We start from the raw sequence: 22,953 nt of genomic DNA on the forward strand, positions 1-22,953 counted from the left end.
GACACATTTGAGTTGTTTCAGGACACATGGAATAGTACCCTTGTTCCATCTGCCCTGACAAATTCTCCTTTGATCATCACCCCCGCCTCGCGAAAACCACAGAGAACCTGGCATTCGTTGTCAGGTGGTTATATTTAGCATAATAAAGATCGACTCTACCTACCCAGGCAAATTTAATCTGCTGAATACAACAGAAACAACCCTTCCGTGTTTAAGACACCTTCTCCCCTCCCCCCAAGTCGTTCAGTGTGGATACACAGAAGAGTGTAAGAGCAGCTGCCCGGCCCACAAGAAAATGCTCCCTGCCCTTAAAAAGCTTTCAATCTAAAGCGGAGATTTACACGCATTTTACTTTAGGTGGGGACCGAGAGTGGGGAAGAAAGAGTCATGCGTGCGAGTCCATTCACAGCTCAGGGTCCGTCCCGGTTCGATGAGATAGTTGTCCATCGCTTCCCCTAGCAAGCCAGACCTAAGTTAAGTCGCCTGGCTGCGGGGATTTACAGATGCTCTGAAGACGCCCCTTCCTGGTCCCGGTCAAGTCCCCCGCTTCGGGGAGCCGACAGTGAGTCACCCCGAAGAAGGGCGCTAAGAAAAGGGGAGGCGCCCGCGCCCGGAGGAGAGCCGCGGGGCGAAATTCTAGACCGAGGAAGCCTCGGAAGGAAGAGGAGGGGCCACTGCGCGTGGGAAGAGAAGGAAGAGGCGTCTGGGGGGAGGAAGGGAGGGAAGGGAGAGAAGGAAGGAGGAAGGCGGAGGAAAGAGAAGGGGGCGAGCGGCTAGCGCGGGACGGGGCTGGGCGGGAGGCGCCGGGGCGGGGCGGGCTCGCGCCTCCGGGAGGGCGTGCGGCGCGGGGGCCGGGCGGGGCGGGGCGGGGCCGCGGCGCCCGAGTTTCGGCGGGGGCTGCCGGGATCGGAGCGCCGCCGGGAGCGGAGCGCCGCATTCTCGCTCGCCTCGGCGGCGCTGCTCCGCGCGGCCGGGCTCACCTCCGCGGGGCATGTCCGCGCTGCTCTCGCCGCGCGCCTGCGACTGCTAGCTTCTCGGGCGCTTCCTGCGCGCGGGGCTCCGCACCTGGCCCCGAAGCCCGGCTCTCGCTGTGCTCGCGGACCGCCGCCGTCATGGGGCTGCAGCCCCTGGAGTTCAGCGACTGCTACCTCGATAGCCCGTGGTTCCGGGAGAGGATCCGTGCCCACGAAGCGGAGCTGGAGAGGACCAACAAGTTCATCAAAGAGCTCATCAAGGACGGCAAGAACCTCATCGCGGCGACCAAAAGTAAGTGGGGACCCGGGCGCGGGCGGGCTGCGGCGCGACGAGGCCGGGAGGAGCCTCTCCCGGAGGGAGACCGACCGTCCCGCGCCCGGGGCCGGCAGCCGGAGGATCAGGAGATTGATCCGGGACCCGGAGGCCCCGGGGTCGTTCCTCCGCGGCTCCCCGAGCAGCCAGGGGCGAGTCCTCTTTCCCGTCCCTGCCCTGCGCGGCGGCCGGAGCCGGGAGCCGTGCGTGCGAGCGCGCCGCCCGCCAGCGCCGCTGCCCAGACCCGGCGCCTTGCGTTCCCCGCCGGACCCGCCCGGGGGCAGGTTCTGTTACCCCCTAGAGCTGCTCACTGTCTCTCCCGAAACAGACACATCAGTTTCACGGGTCTTGTCAAGTTCTTTTGAGAGATCACGAGACTGGGGAATTCTTTGAAAACCTGCTGGGCGTTGAATTGTTCAGAAGGCCCTTAAGCCGTACGCTTTCCGTGTCATTTTCGGATCGCCTGCGACAGTCTCGTCCCGGGCCCCTTACTGTGCTCAACCCGAAAGTCCACCTGGCGTTGTGCTGCCTTCCACACATTCCTTCCCTCCTCCTGCGCCGAGGACGGTTCAAAGATTGGGGCTTGTGAGGCTGTGCAGACAGCCTGCCCTCTGGCCCGAGCGAGCACTGCCTGCAAAGAGGGAATTTCACCCTGGTCAAGCTTAGTGCTTTCCTCGCCTCTCCTCCTCCATCTTTTAACTAGGAAGTGGCCACACAGGAGAACAGAGTTAATTAGTTGATTATCTGAAGAGAGTCTTTCTGGGAGGGAGGGGGCCTGAAATTCGTGCTGAAACACTGAGTTGGCTGGAAATGGGGAGACATTAGCTTGAGTGGGGAGCTGCGCAGCCTGACCACACCTGTACCCCGGTTCTGAGGAAGCCTGGGAGCGCTCCCTTTTCCCTCTTCAAAAGACCTACCCATATAGCAGACTGGGAGAAATGCCCCGTGTCATCCCCTCCCCCCCCTTTTGCATTAAGGAAGACGAAAACATACTGAACAGACTGTCTCAGGTACCCAGCCCAGTGCCTATTCGTTGAATGAATGAGTTGAAAGAAATACGTCTTCATGGGAAGAATTCAGTGAGCCAGCTCTGTAATTTTGGAAGCAAGTCCCTCGACTTCTCTGGATGTTGTCCGTGGTTTCTTTTGCTTCTGTGACCTCTTTGGTGTTGCAAAACGAGGATTGGGAATCACTTTGTTTGGGACATGTGATTGGTGGGCATATTTGGTTGGTGGCTCTCCAGTGCCTTGGCATTGGGTATGTGTGTTGGGATGGAGGTGGGGAGGGGCTGTAAATATGTAGGAGTGGAGGAAGCAGGAGGAGAGAAGGGTTTGCGGTGCGTGTGTGTGTGTGTGTGTGTGTGCACGCACGTGTGTGTATGTGTGTGTAGTGAACGGGAGAGGGAGGGCTCTCCCTCTGTAGTTTGGTCTTAACCAGCGTCACTGGGTAGGGGAGTGCCCCTTCTCTCTTACTGGCTGTAGCAGCTTCCTCTGGGACGAGGGGCATGAGGAGGGAGGCTTTGGTGTGGAGAGAGGTAGATGGCAAAGCCCATTTGGCCACTGGTAGAAAGCTATTTATGTGACTGCATATTCGCTCTTCTGCCAACAGGACACATGCCCCGTGTTCTAGCAGCAGCTAGTGCATCTGGGGGGCCAGCTGTCAGCCTTCCCCTCCAGAATGTAGACTTTCTTGAGTTTGCGAATTGGCTCCTTACTCCTTTTGATTCTTGTGCTTTACCATAGGAAACATAATTTATGCTCATCCTCTAGAGATCAACCATAAAGTATCTCTCTTCTAGTTGTGTGTAATTAACTTAAATTCTTTTCCAGAGGAGGACAGAGATACAGCTTTAGCTCACATGCTTGTGGCAAGTTAGGGGGACCTGGCCTTTGCCCAGCTTGCCCCGTAAAGTTGACATCGAGCTCCTATCAAGACTGAGCCCTGGATGTTAAGTCAGGACACCTGGGTGTAATTCGCCTTCACTGTTAGAGTCTGGCTACAGGACAATTGGGCAGGTCATTTTTTTTTTAAAATTTATTTATTATTTATTTATGGCTGTGTTGGGTCTTCGTTTCTGTGTGAGGCCTTTCTGTGTGAGGCCTTCGTTTCTTTCTCTAGTTGCGGCAAGCGGGGGCCTCTCACTATCGCGGCCTCTCTTGTTGCAGAGCACAGGCTCTAGACGCGCAGGCTCAGTAGTTGTGGCTCACGGGCCCAGTTGCTCCGCGGCATGTGGGATCCTCCCAGACCAGGGCTTGAACCCGTGTCCCCCTGCATTGGCAGGCAGATTCTCAACCACTGCGCCACCAGGGAAGCCCAGGCAGGTCATTTTTGTGTTCAGTTTTTCTTGTCCTACTTCTTAGAGGCATCAGTAAGATTCTGCAGTGTTTGGAAATGGCTTGATTAGATCATTTGAAATTGCAGTCTAGGTCAATCGTTGGCCTAACCAGTTGAGCTTTTCTATAACATCTGAGAAAAGCTCAAGAGGTCGAGGCAGGACCTGAGATGGAGGGGGAGCTACAGAAAGGAACAATCAGCTAGGTCAGACTGATTATATTTTCAGATGTTTTGCGCTTTGTTTTGCAAAAACGGCATTTTGTGCATTTTCAGAATTGCGTGTTTAAGTGATTTCTGCTTTTAATTGCCCTGTAAGACGCCTCCTCCATGCGCTAAATACCTGTTGGATTTATGTAACTTTGATGTCTTGATGCTTTGGTTTTTTAAAAAATTTCTTAGTCGCTTGGGAATGCGTAATCTCTGAAAATTATGAAAACATCCATGCTACCAATACATTTCTAAATACAAAACTGACGACCATATTGTTACTTCTGTGTAGAATGTCTTGATGCTTTGAATAATCCACAGATATTTAAAGAAGTTGGAGGTGACTTCTGTGGGACCTGAAAGTTTATTGCGGAGTTCAGTTATGTAGCGATCAGCAAATATTTAGCATCTACAGTTTGTTAAATGTTGTGCTTGAGACACAAAGAGGAAAGAAGGTAGAGGCCCTTGGCCTTGAGATTATTGCCCTATAGTTGAATTCAGTTCAATCTAGGGAATGTGTTTGAACTCCTGCATGCATTGTGCTAAGTTCTTGAAGAAGTGAAGGATACACAGACACACATTTTAAAAGATTCAGAAGATTCAGTGGCAAGTTTTCTAACTTTGACAGAAACAAAGAGTATGTTGTAGGTTAGAGTGGAAGTTTGGGAACTCATTGGTGTTTTAAGGAACGGATAGAACCTTGCAGAACCTTGTCAGATTGGAAACAGCTGAGAAGAAACCAGACCCCGCCCCCCCCGCCCCCCCCCCCCCCCTCCGGCTCCGTGTCTGAGGAGCATGAGAAGACCAGATTGGCTGGAATGGCGATTTCATTTGGGGGAGTAGAATGAGATTCATGGAAAGGTCAGTTTCAGATTGTGGAAGCCATAAAAGTGGGCTTGGAATGTGGGCTTTATCCTGTGGAGAATCACTGACATAATGGGAAAGAGATGGTTTAGAGGCGGTGTGTGGTATCTGTCTGTGTGTCAGGTGATTTTGGAGATAGCAGTGGGGCCGGGGAGGGGCTGCAGAACGGAGTGTCTGGGATCACTGATTTATGTGGTGGATTTGGAGATCATTCACTCAGTTCAGTGGAGTCTTGGTTTAAATGGTTTTATTAGCCCTTTTTCTTTTTTCACTCCTTTCCTAGAATAATCAGTGTCTTCTTTCAATACAGTTTAAACTTTTGTGAGCCTTTCGTAGGAAGTCTATGTAGTTTCAGATGCTTATGATTCATAGAAATGCATAGTCTATTTACCAGGAACAGCAATAAGCTATATATACTTTTCTCATAATTTTTACAATTAGGTGTTCTTTTTCTTTTAATTAATTTATTTTATTTATTTTAATTTTTGGCTGCGTTGGGTCCTCGTTGCTGCGCGCAGGCTTTCTCTAGTTGCAGTGGAGGGGGGGGGCTACTCTTCATTGCAGTGCTTGGGCTTCATTGCGGTGGCTTCTCGTTGCAGAGCACAGGCTCGAGGCGCGTGGGCTTCAGTAGCTGTGGCTCGTGGGCTCTAGAGCTGGAGGCTCAGTGGTTGTGGTGCACGGGCTTAGTTGCTCTGCGGCATGTGGGATCTTCCCGGGCCAGGGCTCGAACCTGTGTCCCCTGCATTGGCAGGCAGATTCTTAACCACTGCGCTACCAGGGAAGCCCCAGTTAGGCATTCTTGGAAGAATATGTTCTGTTCTAGAGAAGGAAATATACTTTTTCAACAGATAGCCCTTACAGTTCTTAAGCACTTACATAGCTAAGTAGAAGGCTCTTTAGTAAACTTAGATTGTGTGAGTGTATGTGTGTGTGTGTGTGTGTATGTAAGCTGGAGGGCCCCTCATAAGTGAGCCTGCTCTCATCACAGACGTGGAGAAGGATGTTAGTGGTGGCCAGGACTTCAAGTATTTATTGTTCCAGAAACATGGTTCACGTGGTAATTCCTTTTGGGGAAATTTCCCAGGTTGCTCTTGCATGGAAACATAGGGAGATTCAGAAGACTTAAAAGAATTTCACTTTGTAAACTTCAGCCTCGGTCTCCTTATTTGTAAAATGGGACTGTTGCATATAGCCTTGAGGATTGAACCACATGTGCGAAAGTGTTTTTAAAACACAAGTGTGAAGCGGTTGTGTAGGCTCTATTGTTTGCCCAGCTAATATTTTTTTTCTGACAATCCAAATTTTGTTCAGGTGTCTACACCCTTTCCCAAGTGACTCATAGAAAGGTGATTAGGGATCATTCTGATTAGTCTGACTCAGTGGTTCTCAATCCTGAGCATGGCTGACCATTAGAACCACCTGGGGAGCTGTAAAAAACGTGCAGTTGGGATTGAGAAACACTGAACTCTAACAACGCAGCACGGTAAACCTATTTCCTGGGCTGGTAATTGGATAAATGAGGATGTATCTCAGTTCTGACCAGTGAGACATGATAGGAAGTCTGCTGGAGACTTTGGGAAAGGTTTTCTTTTGTGTGAGAGGAGACTCGTAAAAAAGGTTCTTGGCTCTTCTGTGATGTCTGGTTGTGTTGCCTGGAGCTGCTCCCGCCATCTTGGGACGGTGAGTGGAGCCAAGGTAAGGACCACTGGAGCAGAGAGGTAACTGAATCTGGGTTTTTGATGCGGTCATGGAAGCCACAGATGGTTCTGTGCCTGAAGCCTACCTCTGGATAGCTTGTTAAATGACATAAGCCAGTTTGAGTTGGGTTTCCTGCTACTTTACACCCTAATTTTGTTTTTTTTTGGCTGCACCACGTGGCTTGTGGGGTCTTAGTTCCCCCACCAGGGATTGAACCTGGGTCCTCGGCAGTGAAAGCGCTGAGTCCTAACCACTGGACTTCCAGGGAATTTCCAACACCCTAATTTTGATGGAGAGGTATAATTGTAAATTTTAGGCTGATACTTCGGTTAAGTGGAATTTAGAGAGGCATGGAAGTGAAATGCTATTTAAATTACAAATATAATTTTACCCCAAACGGACAAGAAGACTCATCTATATTCTTTGCCCCAAAGAAATTACTGTGGATCCCCTACAATTCAGGGCATCACTTGGGGGTAAGTCTTCTACTCTCACTTGGGGTCTTACTAGTGGGTTGGTCTCTAAAGCTAATGTAGATTTCCTGTGAGAAGATTTCCTATCTGGCTGGAACTGGGATGTGGACCCAGAAGGGCTCTAAAAGCTTTCATTGCTTTACTCTCTGCAGGTGGTCCTTGTCTCCATTTAGAGTAGTTCCAATTTAGGTCCCTCCACCAGCCGACCCTGTTTGTATGGAATGTTTGCTGGGTCTGTGAGTCATCTGCTGTTCTGAGTTTTCCTGCCACATTGCCTTTTCCCTGCCCTCCCATCTACTGGGGTTCCTTTGACCACCTCCTCTTCACTCTGTTTTTGAGGTCGGGGGGGACCAGGAGCATTGTTGATTTCTGGAAGAGGGAGAAGGCAGAGGAGGAGGGCATTTTTGTGTTTTAATGTTTAACATGGCTGATGAGACAGTGTAGTAGAGAAGATTAAGAGCATGCTAAGGTGCTGCCTTTCATTCACGCTGGAAACCTCAGTCACGTTGCTTAGCTTTTCTGTATCTATGTTGTCCAACAGAAAATGGAGATAATAATACTGTCTACCACGTAGGGTTGCCAGTTGGGTTGAATGAGTTCATACAAGTAAAGCATTTCGAATAAGCACTCAAACGTGGACAATCATGATGTTCTAAATTGCAGGTATATGTTTTAATATGCAGGCCCTTTTCTTGCCTGAAAGATGGCTGCTCTGGCCCAGAGACTAGTGTCTAACTTTTTAGCGCTCATTACCCCTAAGAAGGTATTTGTCCAAATCATCATGACCAGCGACCAAGAAGAAAGACAAAGTGGTCAAAGTCTGGTAAGGCTTCGAAAGTTTGAATGTAGCTCAGGATGCTGGAAAATCTGGCAGGTAAGTGGATGAATCAAAGCTAAATGGTATCTTGGGAAAATATGTCCCAGAATTTGTTTCTGAGTCACAAAGATCTGAAGGTGATGTGGAAGGTGTCACTAAGAGTGTTGGAAATCTAGCCCAGCCGTCTGCAGCTGAGACTTGAACAGGCCTCTCATTCAGGGGATTGCTAAGAAAGCCAAAGAAGGCGGGGAGAGCTCTGATCAAGGAATTGGGATGACATCATCAGAGGCTGGAACCTGCAGATACTTACAAATTACAATGATGCCTTTAGAAGATATTCACTTTAGTGTTTAACTTGCAGGAGACCCTAACAACCTACTGGACAGTGCTTGTATTTGCTGTGGGAAATCTACCAGGAGAAACACAAGGCAGCCAGAGACAGCCCAAAAGAATTGTTACGTAATCCTATTTTCTGCAAGACGATATTCAAAGTCTCCTGGACATATTCCCAAAGAAGCTGTTTTGAATTCTGACTCCAATAGCTATTTATCACCTTATGATTTTGTGTTTTGTGGGGAGGCAAGAATTATGAAGGAGGTAAAAATATTGGGTAGTCAGCTGGGTTACCGGAAGTCATGCTTAAGGTGATTGCTGACTGTATGTGGCAGTGAATAGGTCAAGTGTTTACATCTGACCATAGTTAGTAACATCTGGTGTCTTTTCTCACTTTTTAAAAGTTTGATGTTAGAAATGTAGCTGTGAACACATTGCTTTATGGGATTCAGTATGGTCTTGCATTGCCTTTGATTCTACATCTTGTCTAGAGAAAACTCATTTAGTCAGGTTGGCTTTCCTTCAGGATTTGTAGGAGAGTGTTTAGAAATTTGTAGGTAATAATTCTGATTAAGGGTGCCTTGGATGTTTTACTAGGTTACTTTTTAAAAAAATATTTTATTTCCTTCATGGCACAAATCAGTATTTTATTTTATTTTAAAATTTTATTTGTTTTGGCTGCATTGGGTCTTCGTTGCTGCGCGGGAGCTACTGTTTGTTGTGGTGTGCGGGCTTCTCATTGTGGTGGCTTCTCTTGTTGTGGGCTCTAGGCGTGTGGGCTTCAATAGTTGTGGTGCGCAGGCTAAGTAGTTGTGGCACGTGGGCTCAGTAGTTGTGGCACGTGGGCTTAGTGGTTGTGGCTCGCAGGCTCTAGAGCGCAGGCTCAGTAGTTGTGGCGCATGGGCTTAGTTGCTCTGCCGCATGTGGGATCTTCCTGGACCAGGGATCAAACCCATGTCCCCTGCATTGGCAGGCGGATTCTTAAGCACTGCGCCACCAGGGAAGTCCCTACTAGGTTACTTTTAATGGAATTACATTTCAGAGACAAATAGACAATCACAAACTACAATAGAAAAATGTTATTTAAAATGTATATGTTAATGATTTTAATAATTAATAGTAGCTAACTTTTATGTATTTATTTTTATTTTAAATAAATTTATTTATTTATTTACTTTTGGCTGTGTTGGTTCTTCGTTGCTGTGCTCAGGCTTTCTGTAGTTGTGGAGAGCAGGGGCTACTCTTCGTTGCGGTGGGCAGGCTTCTCATTGTGGTGGCTTCTCTTATTGCCGAGCACGGGCTCAGTAGTTGTGGCTCACGGGCTCTAGAGCGCAGGCTCAGTAGTTGTGGCGCATGGGCTTAGTTGCTCTGTGGCATGTGGGATCTTCCCGCACCAGGGCTCGAACCTGTGTCCCCTGCATTGGCAGGTGGATTCTTAACCACTGCGCCACCAAGGAAGTCCCAGCTAACTTTTATTAAGCATTTACAGTTTGCTTTACTTTGTAGTAAATTCTGTTATTTAATGTGAAGACTTCCTTATTGAGGTATGTTATTATTTACACCATGTTACAGATTCAGAAACTGAATTTAGAGAGGTTAGCAGCTTGTTCCAGTCACACAGTTTGTCAGTGATGGAGCTGGAACGTAAACCCACATTTGTCTGACTCCAAAACCCTTAACCACAATAGTAAGCCGTCCTTGTAAAGAGATGTAAGTGCGGTCTTCTGTTAGGGGAAGTTATTACGATAAATCCTGGTTATCTGGCAAGTGTGTACATTTCACAGTCTGGTTAGGAGACTATTCTTGTTAGTTCAGCCCAAGGACCATGATTTAAAATTTAAGGCCACCTGGGATGGTTACTGTAAATAAAACTGATTGTTAATTTGTGCAGTAAGTGTGGATATTCAGAGATTGGGTTGATTTAGGATGAATTACTAGGTGCAGACGTTCACTCAAAAAAGTATCATTTCCTTCCTTCAGTCTCTCTCCCTGTCTCTCTTTTTTTTCTTTTTTAGTTCCCCAACCAGGGATCAAACCCACGCCACCTGCAGTGGAAGCATGGAGTCTTAACTGCTGGACCGCCAGGGAAGTCCCCTCTCTTCCTGTGTCTTCATCTTCATCTCTCCCCCTCTCTTAGTGTCTCTTTTACTCTCCATCCTCCATCCCACCCTTTAGAAGAGTAAATTTTAATTTTATTCTCGTATTTTAGTATTAGGCTTTTTCCTCTACAGAAAATTTAAGTTGTTTTAGAACAATAAACCAATACAAAGAGTCTCATAATCATCTCTGTATTTGCCTCTCAGCTTAGAAATAAAAGCTTCCTGTCTGCCTCTTCCCAATGGCACCCTTTCTAATAGGGAACCTGTTCTTTTCCCCAAGAGGTGCAATTGTCTCATATCTGGTGTATATTATTCCCAGACGTTTTAATACATCTGTACACATTCCTGAATAATAGATAGTATGTTTTGCATGGTTTTAGACTTTAATGGATTTATACACTATTTGGTTTTCTGCAGTTTCTTTTCTTCCCTCAAGATACTTGTGAGGTTTATCCATGTGGACACATGCAGCTCTATTTCATTGAGTTCAACATCTTTTTCCTACAAGTGGCATTTGAAAAGACTTGGTTAATTGATGGTATGTAGATGTTATATAAAGAACTTAAGATGTTTTATGATGTACCTTATTTCCATGCATTTTTTGGATTGTGAAACAATGTATTTAGAGAACTTATTCAATATAAAAGCCTTGTAATTAATTTTATAAGCTTTAAAACACTAGCTTTGACAACAATCTATAGATAAGGAATCCATAAATTTTAAAGACATTTAGTACAAGTTCTGTTTGATATTTAATGTTATCAGCTTGGCATGGGTAATCAGAGCAAACCAGTTTAACTTTCAGGATTGGAAGAAATAAGTGGTCTGAGTCACAAAACATCTTCAAGGGCCTTTTTGCCTCATTGAAATTAGATTTCCAGTATTAGCGTATAGAGAAAAAAATGATATCTTCATAAACACAGTGCTTGTTAAGCACTCTGGAAGCCGTCAGTCTAGTTAGGTCAGATGAACATGATTTTTAGGCAGGGATTGGTTGGTATTTTGTGATAGGCTTCTATGCAAACAGCCTGTTGATTTAATTGCCCTAATGTAGGAAATGTAGGAACATAATTTATAGACTTGCCAAGGGGATGCTTTTGTAATGAGAAAGCCTTGACACCCTTCTCTTTAAACAAACAAGCAGGCACCCTGAAAAAACCCCTGACACTTTACATTCTAAGGGCAGGCATCTCTCTAAGGCCCAAGATCTGCTGGGATCACTGCTGGATGCTGCTGATAGGCCTGCGTCCCTGGTCAGACCAGAATTTCCTCCCTGTGTTTCCTGAGGAAGCTGTTAATCCTATGCCACTAGATATTTCAACGGGGAGTATGAGTTCTCCTTTTCGTTGCCCGGTTCACCGCAGGCACTGTCTGCCCTTGGGTCCCGAGGTCCCATCATCGTCTGGTAGTGAGTCATGATGAGGTGTGTGGCTGGAGGAAAAATCAGTTTGGCTGGGAGATGTCACCTCTGGTCTGAATACTGGATATATCTAATACTTTCTCTTAAAAAAAATTTTTTTTTTTTTAAATCTCTGACTATAAAGTTAGCTGCTCCACTTATTAGGTGACCTTGGGCAAGCTACTGAAACGCTCAGTGGCTAATTTTCTGTTTCTTTGTTAGTAAAATGGAGATACTAAGAACTCTATCTCAAGGGGTAGTGGTATTTAATCCTCGTGTTACTTACTTAAAAGATCTTCGAACTCTCCCTGGCCCATGGTAGGTGCCGTAATTATCATCATCCTCACCACCATCATCATCGTTATCACCACTACCGCCATCATCTCATCACCACCATCATCGTCATTGTCCGAAGAGCACTATCCTGACTTCCTTTGGTTGAATTTGAGTACGGTTGTGGCTTTACCCGTAGTGCCAGTAGAAATAACCTGTGAACATGTTCTTGCCTCTCTTTGAAGCTAACAATATTTTGAAGTGCAGGGATGGTGCAGGCCTCTCATTTATTAAACAGGAGAAACCATCTTTAGAAATCCAGCATATTACTGAAGATCTTTGCTTGAAAGTTTTGGAAACAAAGCCAAAAAAAAGTACAAGGGAGCTGAGTATCGTTGATGTGTTGTTACTCGTATTTGAGAATCTGGCAGATAGTACTTCTGTCACTGTGACAGATAGTTTTGTTTTTCTTTTGTGAAATGCAGGTCAAAGGCAGCACAGCCAAAATATTAAAGATCATGGTCTTTGAAGTTACATCTACTTACTGTGTGACCTTGGGCAACTTGCTTAACTTCTTTGTGCCTTAATTTCCTTGTCTGTAAAATGTGGATAGTAATTTTATCTCCCTGAATGTTGCTAAGATGAAATTAGTTATTTGTAAAGCACTTAAAAAAACAGCCTGATCCATAGTGAGCCCTATATGTGTTTGTTAAGTCTTGGAAAAAAATTTTAAAAAATCTGTTTACTATATAGTCGTCACTGTGATAATCTCATGTACGACAGTGGAGGAGAGGTGTCATCCCAAGTCATTGAACTCAACCTATTGAGTTGCTAGAGGATAAGCAGTGAAAAGAGACCTTTTATATATCGGTGCAGAAGTTAGAGTTCTAATGGGGAGAGACAGAAGATTAATTAAGCACTGTCATTCACACCACTGAGTGAGAATGGAGAATGGGATGCTATGGCCGTAGTTAACAGGACTAACTAGTTGAGGGGGTCAAGGAAGACTTCAAGAAATTGGTAACTTCTATGGGACTTCCCTGGCAGTCCAGCGGTTAAGACTCCGGGTTTCCAGTGCAGGGGGCGCGAGTTCGATCCCTGATCAGGGAACTAAGATCCTGCGTACCACGCGGCGTGGCCAAAAAAAAAAAAATCTGAGACCAGAAGGAAGGCTAGGAGCTTTCCGCGCTGAGGGTAGGGAGTAAGGATGCTCCGAGCACGGTGAAAGGCACGCGGGAGGCCGTGGAGGCCAGAGCCAAAACGTGTGTGGTTGCAGGAGCAGCACAGATGGGTCCGGGCGGGAAGAGGGGGCTACGGAGGGGGCAGGTGCTGTGTTGGGAAGGCCTGGTGAGGCCCGCCTCAGGGTCAGGAACTACAGAATTTATTCAAAGGACAGTGGGAAGCCATTGCGACATTTTGAGCCGGGGATTGGCATCATCTGAGTCACATTTTAGAAAGGCTTCCCAGACTGTGGTTGGGAGAATGGATTTGAGGACAGCAGGCCTGGAGGGTGGGTCCTCACTCACCCAGGTCAGAGACTTTGGTGGAAGAGGCAGATTCTCCAGGAGTCAGGATTCAGAGGCTGCGGGCTTTGGTGGGTGCTTGGGTGTAGGGGCCGAGGAAGGAGGTGTCCAAGACGATTCCTGGGTTCCTGGCCTGGGCAGAGAGTGCTGGGTGCTGAGGTAGTCCAGCCAGAGGAACGGGTTTTGTGGGAGTGAAGATGTGTTTTTGGTTTGGGCTGTGTGGAGGTGGAGGTGCTTCTGGGCTGTCCAGTGGATGTGTTCGGGAGTTTGTTTCTTTTATGAGTGTGCACTGCAGAAGAGGGAACAGAGCTGAAGATTCTGGAGACACAGCATAGAGATAGGAAATGACACCAGGCAACTGGATAGCAAACCAGCTGGAGAGAAAATGTGGAGGAAGAGGCAGGGTGGCTCAGGGCAGATCCTGGAGAACAGAACTTTTAAGGGATGGGTAGAAGAAGAGGTTGATAAATTTGACAGCAGTAGCCATTGAGAGGGAGGGAGAGAGGGGGTGGGAAAGCCCGGAGAGGGTTTCACAAGTTAAGGAGAAAGATTGTTTCAGAAAGTAGGCGGGAGCAGACAAGGTCATGCTACAGAGAAGTCAGGTCCCAGGAGTCCAGATGACACTGCGTTAGCAAGACAGTGTCATTGGCACTCCTATATATAAAATAGGTTACTAATAAGGACCTACTGTATAGCACAGGGAACTCTACTCAATACTCTGTAATGGCCTATATGGGAAAAGAATCTTAGAAAAAGAAAGAGAGGATATACGTATATGTATAACTGATTCACTTTGCTGTACAGCAGGAACTAACGCAACATTGTAAATCAACTGTATGCCAATAAAAATTAAAACAAAACAAAACAACAACAAAAAGACAGTGTCACGGGTAATGAGTGGGAGATTAGTTTGTGGCACGGCAGGGATGGAGCCTGATGGCCCAGGGTGGAGAAGAGGGTGCCTGGAAAATAAATGAGCCTGTGGTGAGGCAGTTCTCCCAAGCTATTGGCTAATTGGTGAGATTTGAACACGCTGATTATGTGTCCAACAGAGAGGAGGAGATGGAAGATTCAGGGAATATTCTAGCATACACAGGGCTTCTGAATAGCATAGAAGGTGGGATTCAGATTCCAGGGGGAGGGGGGGACACATCTACTTCAGTAACAGGAGGGGTGGAAAGGATGGGTGCACACCCAGGTCCATTTGTAGCTTTGTGTCAGGACATTGAGGAAATGAGGAACTGATGGATTTATTTTGTCTGTGAGGTAGACAGCAAGGTGGTTTTCAGTAATGAATTCTGTTTTAATTTCTCCCTTACCACATTCTTTTTCCGCTTAATAAGTAATACATGACTTGTAAAAGTTTTGTCTGTTTGAATCGGGTGGGATGGAATATAGATGTTAAAAGAGAAGAAGTGGTGAGAGGTGAGTGGGGAGAAAAAGTAGGAATAAAATGTCTGGAAAAACAGTCTTGGGACTTACGTGGTGGTCCAGCGGTTAAGACTCCACGCTTCCCCTGTAGGGGGCGCAGGTTCGATCCCTGGTCGGGGAACTAGGATCCCGCATGCTGCATGGCATGGCCCCCCCGCCCCCCCCAAAAAACCCCCCAAAACAAAAAGCAGTCCTCAAGACACCAAGATATGCATCTATTTCAGAGTTTGTTCTGCTGGCACTTCAGGTCGAATGCTTTATTCAAACAATCTTTAATCTTTAATCTTGGTTTTTAAAGAAAGTATTCAATGAAGATGGCTTTTTTCTTTTTCACTGAGGGACACTGCTGTCGTTTCGGTTTGCTCTCAGTGGAATTGTGCTGGTTCTCTTTGGATGTTTGCAGAGAAGAAGTTTCTCTTGGCAACATCGGAGAAGAGATTCCAGGACTTCAGGTTCAGAAGAGAACCTATAAGAGTTAAAGTTGTAGCCATTATCAGTGATCTAAACCAGCGGTCCCCAGCCTTTTTGGCACCAGGGACCGGTTTCGTGGAAGACAGTTTTTCCACGACTGGGGCGGGGATGGTTTTGGGATGACTGAAGCACATTACACTTATTGTGCACTTTATTTCTATTATTATGTTGTAATATATAATGAAATAATTATACAACTCACCATAATGCTGACAGGAGGCGGAGCTCAGGCAGCAACGCGAGCGATGGGGAGCGGCTGTAAATACAGATGAAGCTTTGCCCGCTCGCCCACCGCTCACCTCCTGCTGTGCGGCCTGGTTCCTAACAGGCCACGGACCGGTACTGGTCTGCGGCCCAGGGGTTGGGGACCCCTGATCTAAACATATAATATCTTTTCTTCCTCTTTTCTAGCTAACTACTTAGTTAGGTTCTAACTAGTTTAAGAAACAATTCATGGCCATCCTCTTCCCTCTGGCTCCGGATGCACTGGCTGTGAGCACCCGGCACCTTCAAGGACGGGAAGCATGCAGACGTTCAAGTTCTTCACTGGGAGGGATTCTAGGACTTAGCAGAGGAGTTCATAGCCTCTGTCCCTACAGCTAGAGTTGGTGGCCTGTTCTTGTGGAAAGCAATAGGATAGGGTTCAGATTAATTCTGGTTGTTTTTTTTTTTTTTTTTTGACAGTTCAGATTTTGGCACAAGACATCCTGCATATCCTCATGCATTGCCTTCAGTTGCAAGTGAGAGAAACCCAGCTAAAACTAGTTGAAGCAAAAAAGAGACTTTCTGGCTTGCATGAGTGAAGTCTCGGGAGTGGGGTTGCTTTGGATACACTGGCATCCAAGGGTTCAAGCGATGTCATCAGGTCTCTCTTTTTGCATCGCTAGCGTTTCCTGCAATTGGCTTGACCCCGATGGGCACTCTTTCCACGGTGGTGATAGCTTAAGGTTACTTACATCTTTCTCATTGCTCTGGGGATTCCAGAGAACAGTGACTCCTTTTCCTTAGAGCAGTTGTTCTCAATCAGATGGTTTTGTGATGTCCTGGAGACGCTTTTGGTTGTCATAATTGGGAGGTGCTGCTGGCATCTAGCGGGTAGAGACCAACGTTGCCATGTGGCTGAACATCCTGCGATGCACAGGACCAGACAACCCCCCCCCCCGCCCCCCCAACCTCCCAAGAACGACCTAGCTCAGAACTAATTGCACTAAGGCTGAGAAACCCTGCCTTAGACATAGAAACACCACATAGTTTATATCAGAATACTTTTGGGGGTAAAGTTATGCTGGCACCACGGGCATAAACTGGTCTTGTCCTGGGTGAACCTGAACAGGTGGTGGCCCTCCCAGAAGGCCCATCAGTCCTGGGTCACTTGTTCAGCCTGGACCCATCACTGAGTGCGGCAGATGGGATGCCTTGGCCAGCCTGAATTGCGTGCCTACCACGGGGGAGAAGAAGCAGGTGATGAGTGATGTCTGCCTCACTGGAACGCCAAGGGTCCCAACAAGGGATGTGCAGAACATAGAAAAAAGCTGTCCAGCGTGCAAGAGAAGGTGCATTTTATTGAAGCTTCCTCTAAGTTCTTTTTTAAAAAATTTAGTTATTATTTATTTATTTTTATTTTAGTTTTACAATGTTGTGTTTGTTTCAGGTGTACAGCAAAGTGTTTCAGTTATACATATATATCTTTTCTCTTTTTTTTCTTTTTTTTTCTTTTTATTGCAGTACAGTTGTTTTACAATGTTGTATTTTGTTTTTTCGATTCTTTTCCCTTACAGGTTATTACAAAATATTGAGTGTAGTTCGCTGTGCTATACAGTAGGTCCTTGTTGGGAACATGCATTTTGGAAAGCAGCTTTACTAGACCTGTTTTTGTCCAGGCCTAGGGGCCACATGTGGCAAAGGACTCTGTGAGATTAGCGAGTCCAGATAAGGAAGGCTTCTCTTTTTTCCTGTCGTTTGGTTGATTCATTTTAACCAAAATAGAGAAGGAGGGGAGAGATGAGAGGGTGGAAACGAAGACTCTGGTCTGTGAAGCTCGTCTGGATACAAAATTGAGGTTGTTGATTCACTGCAGTGCTTAGTGTCTGTGCCGTACAGTATTTAACCTCTGAGCTATGGAGTAGCTCAGACGCTTGTGATCATTGTGGAAAAAGCTGGAAGTAGTTAACGTTTATAACATCTTGTTAGAGTTCAAGAAAATATTTTAAAAACTAAATACTGATTTTATGGCTTAATTTAGATTTCTGACACAGTGTTCCTGTTTAATTTTGGAGAAATATTGTTAAGAAAAACTGATCCTTGTGAGTGTAATTCATCTGGCAGAGTGGATTGAGTAATTTTACGTTCTTTTTCCTTTTAAACAAACAAAATACTCGAACAGAAATGAGAGCAGATTTTAAAAATTTCTAATTTTCTATATTCCTGGCTTCATTTTAAGTTTGAAATCAATTGAGAAATCCTGTAAGCACCTAGAAGAGTTGTCCAAATAAGTTTATTTTCTTCTGAAATTGTATGATAGTCCCTGGAAATGCTTTCCTTGTCTCTGTTTTATTGTGTATGCTGGATAGTATCAAATGCAAGGATTCGAAAGTAGGTAAGTGACCTGTTTGGACTATTTTCTTTTCATTCATAGTGTAGGGGAATTGAGATGGTTAAATTAAATACTTATGATGTGAGCTCTGAAATCTTTCAGAATTGACTGCTATGTCTTAATTGATATTGTCTAAAAGCCTTGCAAATTAACCTGGTAATGAGCAGTCCTATGTCCAGAAACCGGATGTATCACTTAACCAGAGTTAAGTTTTTTTGTTGTTGTTGCTATACGATGGTTCAGTGCCTTTTGGCAGTGTCTACAGGGTGTCTGTAGGACTGATTTATCTTGACAGTCATCGAACCAAAAAGGTTTTAAAAAGTGCTTCTTTGTCCAGAGAACAAAGAGGCAACTTTAGTAAAGACCTTCACATTTTGTGACTTGGAAGCTTTCATTTCCAAAAGCTTTAAAGCTGAAAGTAGAGCTTTGAGTAAACACACTTGCTCAGTTTAATGTCTGCAGCGAGAGCACAGCAGAGAAGTGGAGAGGGAGTCAATTCCATGGTGGCAGCTAGTGCATCAGTAAGACTTTGACCTTTGGAGGGCACCTTGGAGTGAAGCCTGCTAGATTGTGGCATGGTTAATGCATGTGAACCCAAACCCAGAGTTTACATTAGGAAGAAAATTTAGAATGGAATGGAATGCACATTCAGCTCTGTGGGCTTACGTGTGTGTGTGTGTGTGTGTGTGTGTGTGTGTGTGTGTGTATGTGTGTATATAATCTAATCACACTTTAGATGTAACTAAACCATGTTTATTATTTAAGAAGCATCAGTGATGATTCCTTTAAAGTGTGAAGTCATCTCCCAACCTATGTTTTTGTGTATGTGAATATCCATTTAATTTTTTTTCCTTTTATTATTGAAATATAGTTGATTTATAATGTTTCAGGTATACAGCAAAGTGATTGTTATATCAGATTCTTTTCCATTATCGGTTATTACAAGATACTGAATATAGTTCCCTGTGCTATACAGTAAATCCTTGTCGTCTACCTATTTTATATATAGTAGTGTGTATCTGTTAATCTCATACTCCCAATTTATCCCACCCCCTTCCCCTTTGGTAACCCTAAGTTTGTTTTTGATGTCTGTGAGTCTATTTCTGTTTTGTATATAAGTTCATTTGTATCCTTTTTTTAGATTCCACATATAAGTGATATCGTATGATGTTTATCTTTCTCTGTCGGACTTAATTCACTTACATGATAATCTCTGGGTCCATCCTTGTTGCTGCAAATGGCATTATTTCATTCTTTATGGTTGAGTAGTATTCCATTGTATATATGTGCCACATCTTCTTTATCCATTCCTCTGTTGATGGACATTTAAGCTTGCTTTTCTGTCTTGGCTATTGTAAACAGTGTGTGAATATCCATTTTTCTATCTTGGATTTGGTTAAATGGAGGTGCATATAAAATATCTTCAATTGAAACAGCAATGAGTAGATTACTACAATCTCAAATTAGAAGTGTTAGATTTTATTTTCATTTGCCTCATAATCTACTTATAAGTTTAGCTATTGGTAAACATTATCTGAGATGTACTAACACAAAGTTTAAGTTTCCTATGATAATAGTAGTGGTTGTCGTAGAAGTAGCAGTTAATAGGGTTTTAAAAATTGTTATTATTTTTTTAACACCATGTAAGGGGACAAACCTTTACATTAATTAGCATTGACTTCTCACAACAGTCCTATTTGGTAATTACTCTGATAGGACACACCATTTTGCAGTTTAGGAACCTGGGTTTAGGTCGGTTAAGTTACTTGCCCAAGGGGCACTTGCCTGGAAAGCTGTGTGGCCCCCGCCTGTTTCACACTCTCTCTGAAGCCTTTAGTTTTCTAGAAGAGCATATATTATTGCCGTTGATACAGTATGTATTTCACAAGCTTTGTTTGTGGTAGTATCTTGTGTAAAGCCATGGGGGAGAGGGTGTTATGTCTGTAGAGCGTACTTTAGGAAATTTAAAAATTTTCCATGCAGGTGATAGAAACTTCCTTTAAGCTGTTAAAAGTCACAGGAAAGGAAGTCATTTTCAGATGACCTGGAATAGTGGCTGTATGATTCTACTTGTATTGCACAAAATGAAAAAGATCGCTGTTGCTTGCTTTTTAGCCAAAGCGGAATTTAAAGAGTAATGTCATTGTTAACGATCCAAAGGGCTCATTGGGTTTGAATGGTGCTGACAGCTTGTTATGCCATTTTCAGCTTCCATGTCTTATCACTGATAGGCAAAGGCCTGTAGGATTTCTCTCTTTAAAGGAAAACACTTTCCTTTGTTTTGCGGAATGGATGCTTTGCTGTCAGTGCCAGTTTGGACCTTTGCTTAAATTTGCTGCTTATTTTATGTCCCCAAACTGTACTGCCGTTTAATTTTCTTCACAAATAGCCATTCCCTTTCTTTCTAGATGTATTTTCATTCTTTCTGCTGATGATATTCTGAATATATTTACCGTGAAATGAATTTTCTCCTGGTTTACCCATGAGCAACTTGCTATCCAGAAGGTTAAGAATTTTGCCCAAAGTCATATGGTGAAGGCAGACAGTATTAATGAAGACGTTGTAGTTAGGTTTAAAATATTTCAGAGTCTGTCTGATCTTGAATTTAGTAAACCTCAGTTTCCACGTAGAAAGCTGGAATTTAAGTCCTGCAGTGCTGACTCCCGTGGAGTGGGAACGAATGCCCAGTCCTCCTACTCTACAGATGAGGAAACATGCCCCACGTGTCCACCTAGATACCTGCTTTGTCCCGTATGTTGGTTTCATGAAGCTCATTTGGTAGAGTCTACACTGAAGTCATTTTTCTTATCTGTATGTTTGCAGTATTAATGAACAAGTAATGAGGAAATCCTATTTAAAGGGTGACTTTTTTTTTTTTTAAATTTTTTTAAATTTTATTTATTTATTTATTTATGGCTGCGTTGGGTCTTCGTTTCTGTGCGAGGGCTTTCTCCAGTTGCGGCGAGCGGGGACCACTCTTCATCGCGGTGCGCGGGCCTCTCACTACCGCGGCCTCTCTCGTTGCGGAGCACAGGCTCCGGACGCGCAGGCTCAGCAGTTGTGGCTCACGGGCCTAGTCACTCCGTGGCATGTGGGATCTTCCCAGACCAGGGCTCGAACCCGTGTCCCCTTCATCGGCAGGCAGATTCTCAACCACTGCACCACCAGGGAAGCCCAGGGTGACTTTTTTTTTTCCCCTTTGGAAACCAACTGTTTTCATGATGCTCACATCATATTCATGTTCATCAAAAATTTAGATCCGGAGGAGAGAAAATACGAGGTCGAAGATCGTTACAACATGCCAGCAAGTGCTTCAAAGTAGGAGGCTTAGAATAAAGCCAATTCTGGTCTCTCTAATAGAGTCCTTATAAAAGCTCCTGGCTTGACTTTCACTGTCAAGTATTTTGCACATATTAATTATGCTTATGTGTCCTTCCATTGAGATAAGTGGTACTGTTCTCAATTCTGTGATTTATAGGTGTGCATAAACTACCTTAGTCCCAAAGGAAGCTATGATTCCATACTAAGCTTACCCCCAATAATATATGCTGTTTTTTTTTTAACATCTTTATTGGAGTATAATTGCTTTACAATATTGTGTTAATTTCTGCTGTATAACAAAGTGAACCAGCTGTATGTATACATATATCCCCATATCCCCTCCCTCTTGAGCCTCCCTCCCACCCTCCCTATCTCACCGCTCTAGGTGGTCACAAAGCACCAAGCTGATCTCCCTGTGCTCTGCAGCTGCTTCCCACTAGCTGTCTATTTTACATTTGGTAGTGTATATATGTCAGTGCTACTCTCTCTTTTCGTCCCAGCTTACCCTTCCCCTTCCCTGTGTCCTCAAGTCCATTCTCTATGTCTGAGTCTTTATTCCTGTCCTGCCCCTAGGTTCATCAGAACCATTTTTTTTAGATTCCATATATATGCGTTAGCATACTGTATTTGCAGCACTATTTACAATAGCCAGGACATGGAAGCAACCTAAGTGTCCATCGACAGATGAACGGGTAAAGAAGATGTGGCACATATATACAATGGAATATTACTCAACCATAAAAAGAAACGAAATTGAGTTATTTGTAGTGAGGTGGATGGACCTAGAGTCTGTCATACAGAGTGAAGTAAGTCAGAAAGAGAAAAACAAATACAAGCTGTTTTTAATCTGAGATTCATAAGGCCGTTTGAAGCAAATCCTCAGCCCTCAATCATTTAATCATTCCCATGGGTAAGAGCACTTCCTCCTGACACCTCCTTTGAAGATGAAGTAGAGAAATTAATGAGTTGGACAGAGATGATGTGACATTGTTTTGTGGTTGGGACATCCATTCGTCTGCTACGACTGGTCCTGATAAAGCCTGAACATTCCTAAAAATGTCCTGCCCCTCACCTTGCTCCTGTTCCACATCCCAGGAGACGCCCAGCCCCTTGAGGGCGGTATCTGATTTGGGTCCCCAACTAGTGCCAAAAACTGTGCCTGGCTCTCAGGTTTTGGATTCATACTTGCTGTGTAGATTCCTGTCTGGCTCCGGGCATGTTGGAAGCCCTTGAAGTGCAGAGGTTGGATGATACCAGTAAAGAAGCAGATGAGATTGTGAGCATCCAGGGCCTCTGATGGCTGCCCTGTCTGTCTTCGAGCTGCTGATGGAAGGCGGGAAGGGCCTTTTGTAACCTTGGACTACCATCTCCCATCTGAGCTCCTCCGCATATTCCCGCCAGGATCCTGTACATCTGATGAACACAGTCAAAACCGGACCTCTCGGGAGGTGAAAGTGGCTGGAGTCTGGTTAGAAGGTTGTTTTGGCCCGAGTTGAGTTGATAAAATTTTCACAGCATGACGAGAGGCCTAGGAGGAGTTAGGGTACATTTGGGACAGCATTCAAATTCTGCTCAGGGTCCCAGACTGCCTCCACATGGAAAGAAAAGCTCAAGAGTGGTTAGTCGTTTATTTCTTTTGGCTGACTTTCTATTGTCGTTCCTTAATGACTGTTTATATTTAATATGCTGCAAGTTGTATATAAGTTTTTGTTTAGTCTGTCTCTGTATAGAGATAAATAGCGAGGGTGAATTTTCGCTGTTGTACATGAGTAAAGTAGGGTGTTAATGTTTCATTTGTTTCACATCAAGCAAAATAACAGGACAAAGACA

The 22,953-nt window shown here is 44.8% G+C and overlaps 1 protein-coding gene across 3 annotated transcripts in view; it reads left to right on the top strand.

The window, feature by feature from the left end:
• The first annotated feature begins 887 nt into the window (after positions 1-887).
• ARHGAP10 (Rho GTPase activating protein 10) overlaps positions 888-22,953 on the top strand; it is a 328,794-nt gene continuing 306,728 nt past the window's right edge. For all 3 annotated transcript variants that reach the window (XM_059922584.1, XM_059922586.1, XM_059922585.1), the window contains exon 1: positions 888-1,266. In XM_059922584.1, the coding sequence (XP_059778567.1) occupies positions 1,113-1,266 (154 nt within the window). In that variant the 5' untranslated portion in view covers positions 888-1,112. The remainder of the gene's footprint in view (positions 1,267-22,953) is intronic.

The sequence above is a fragment of the Balaenoptera ricei genome, chromosome 5 (assembly GCF_028023285.1).
Source record: "Balaenoptera ricei isolate mBalRic1 chromosome 5, mBalRic1.hap2, whole genome shotgun sequence".
In the NCBI taxonomy this organism is placed as follows: Eukaryota; Metazoa; Chordata; class Mammalia; order Artiodactyla; family Balaenopteridae; genus Balaenoptera; species Balaenoptera ricei.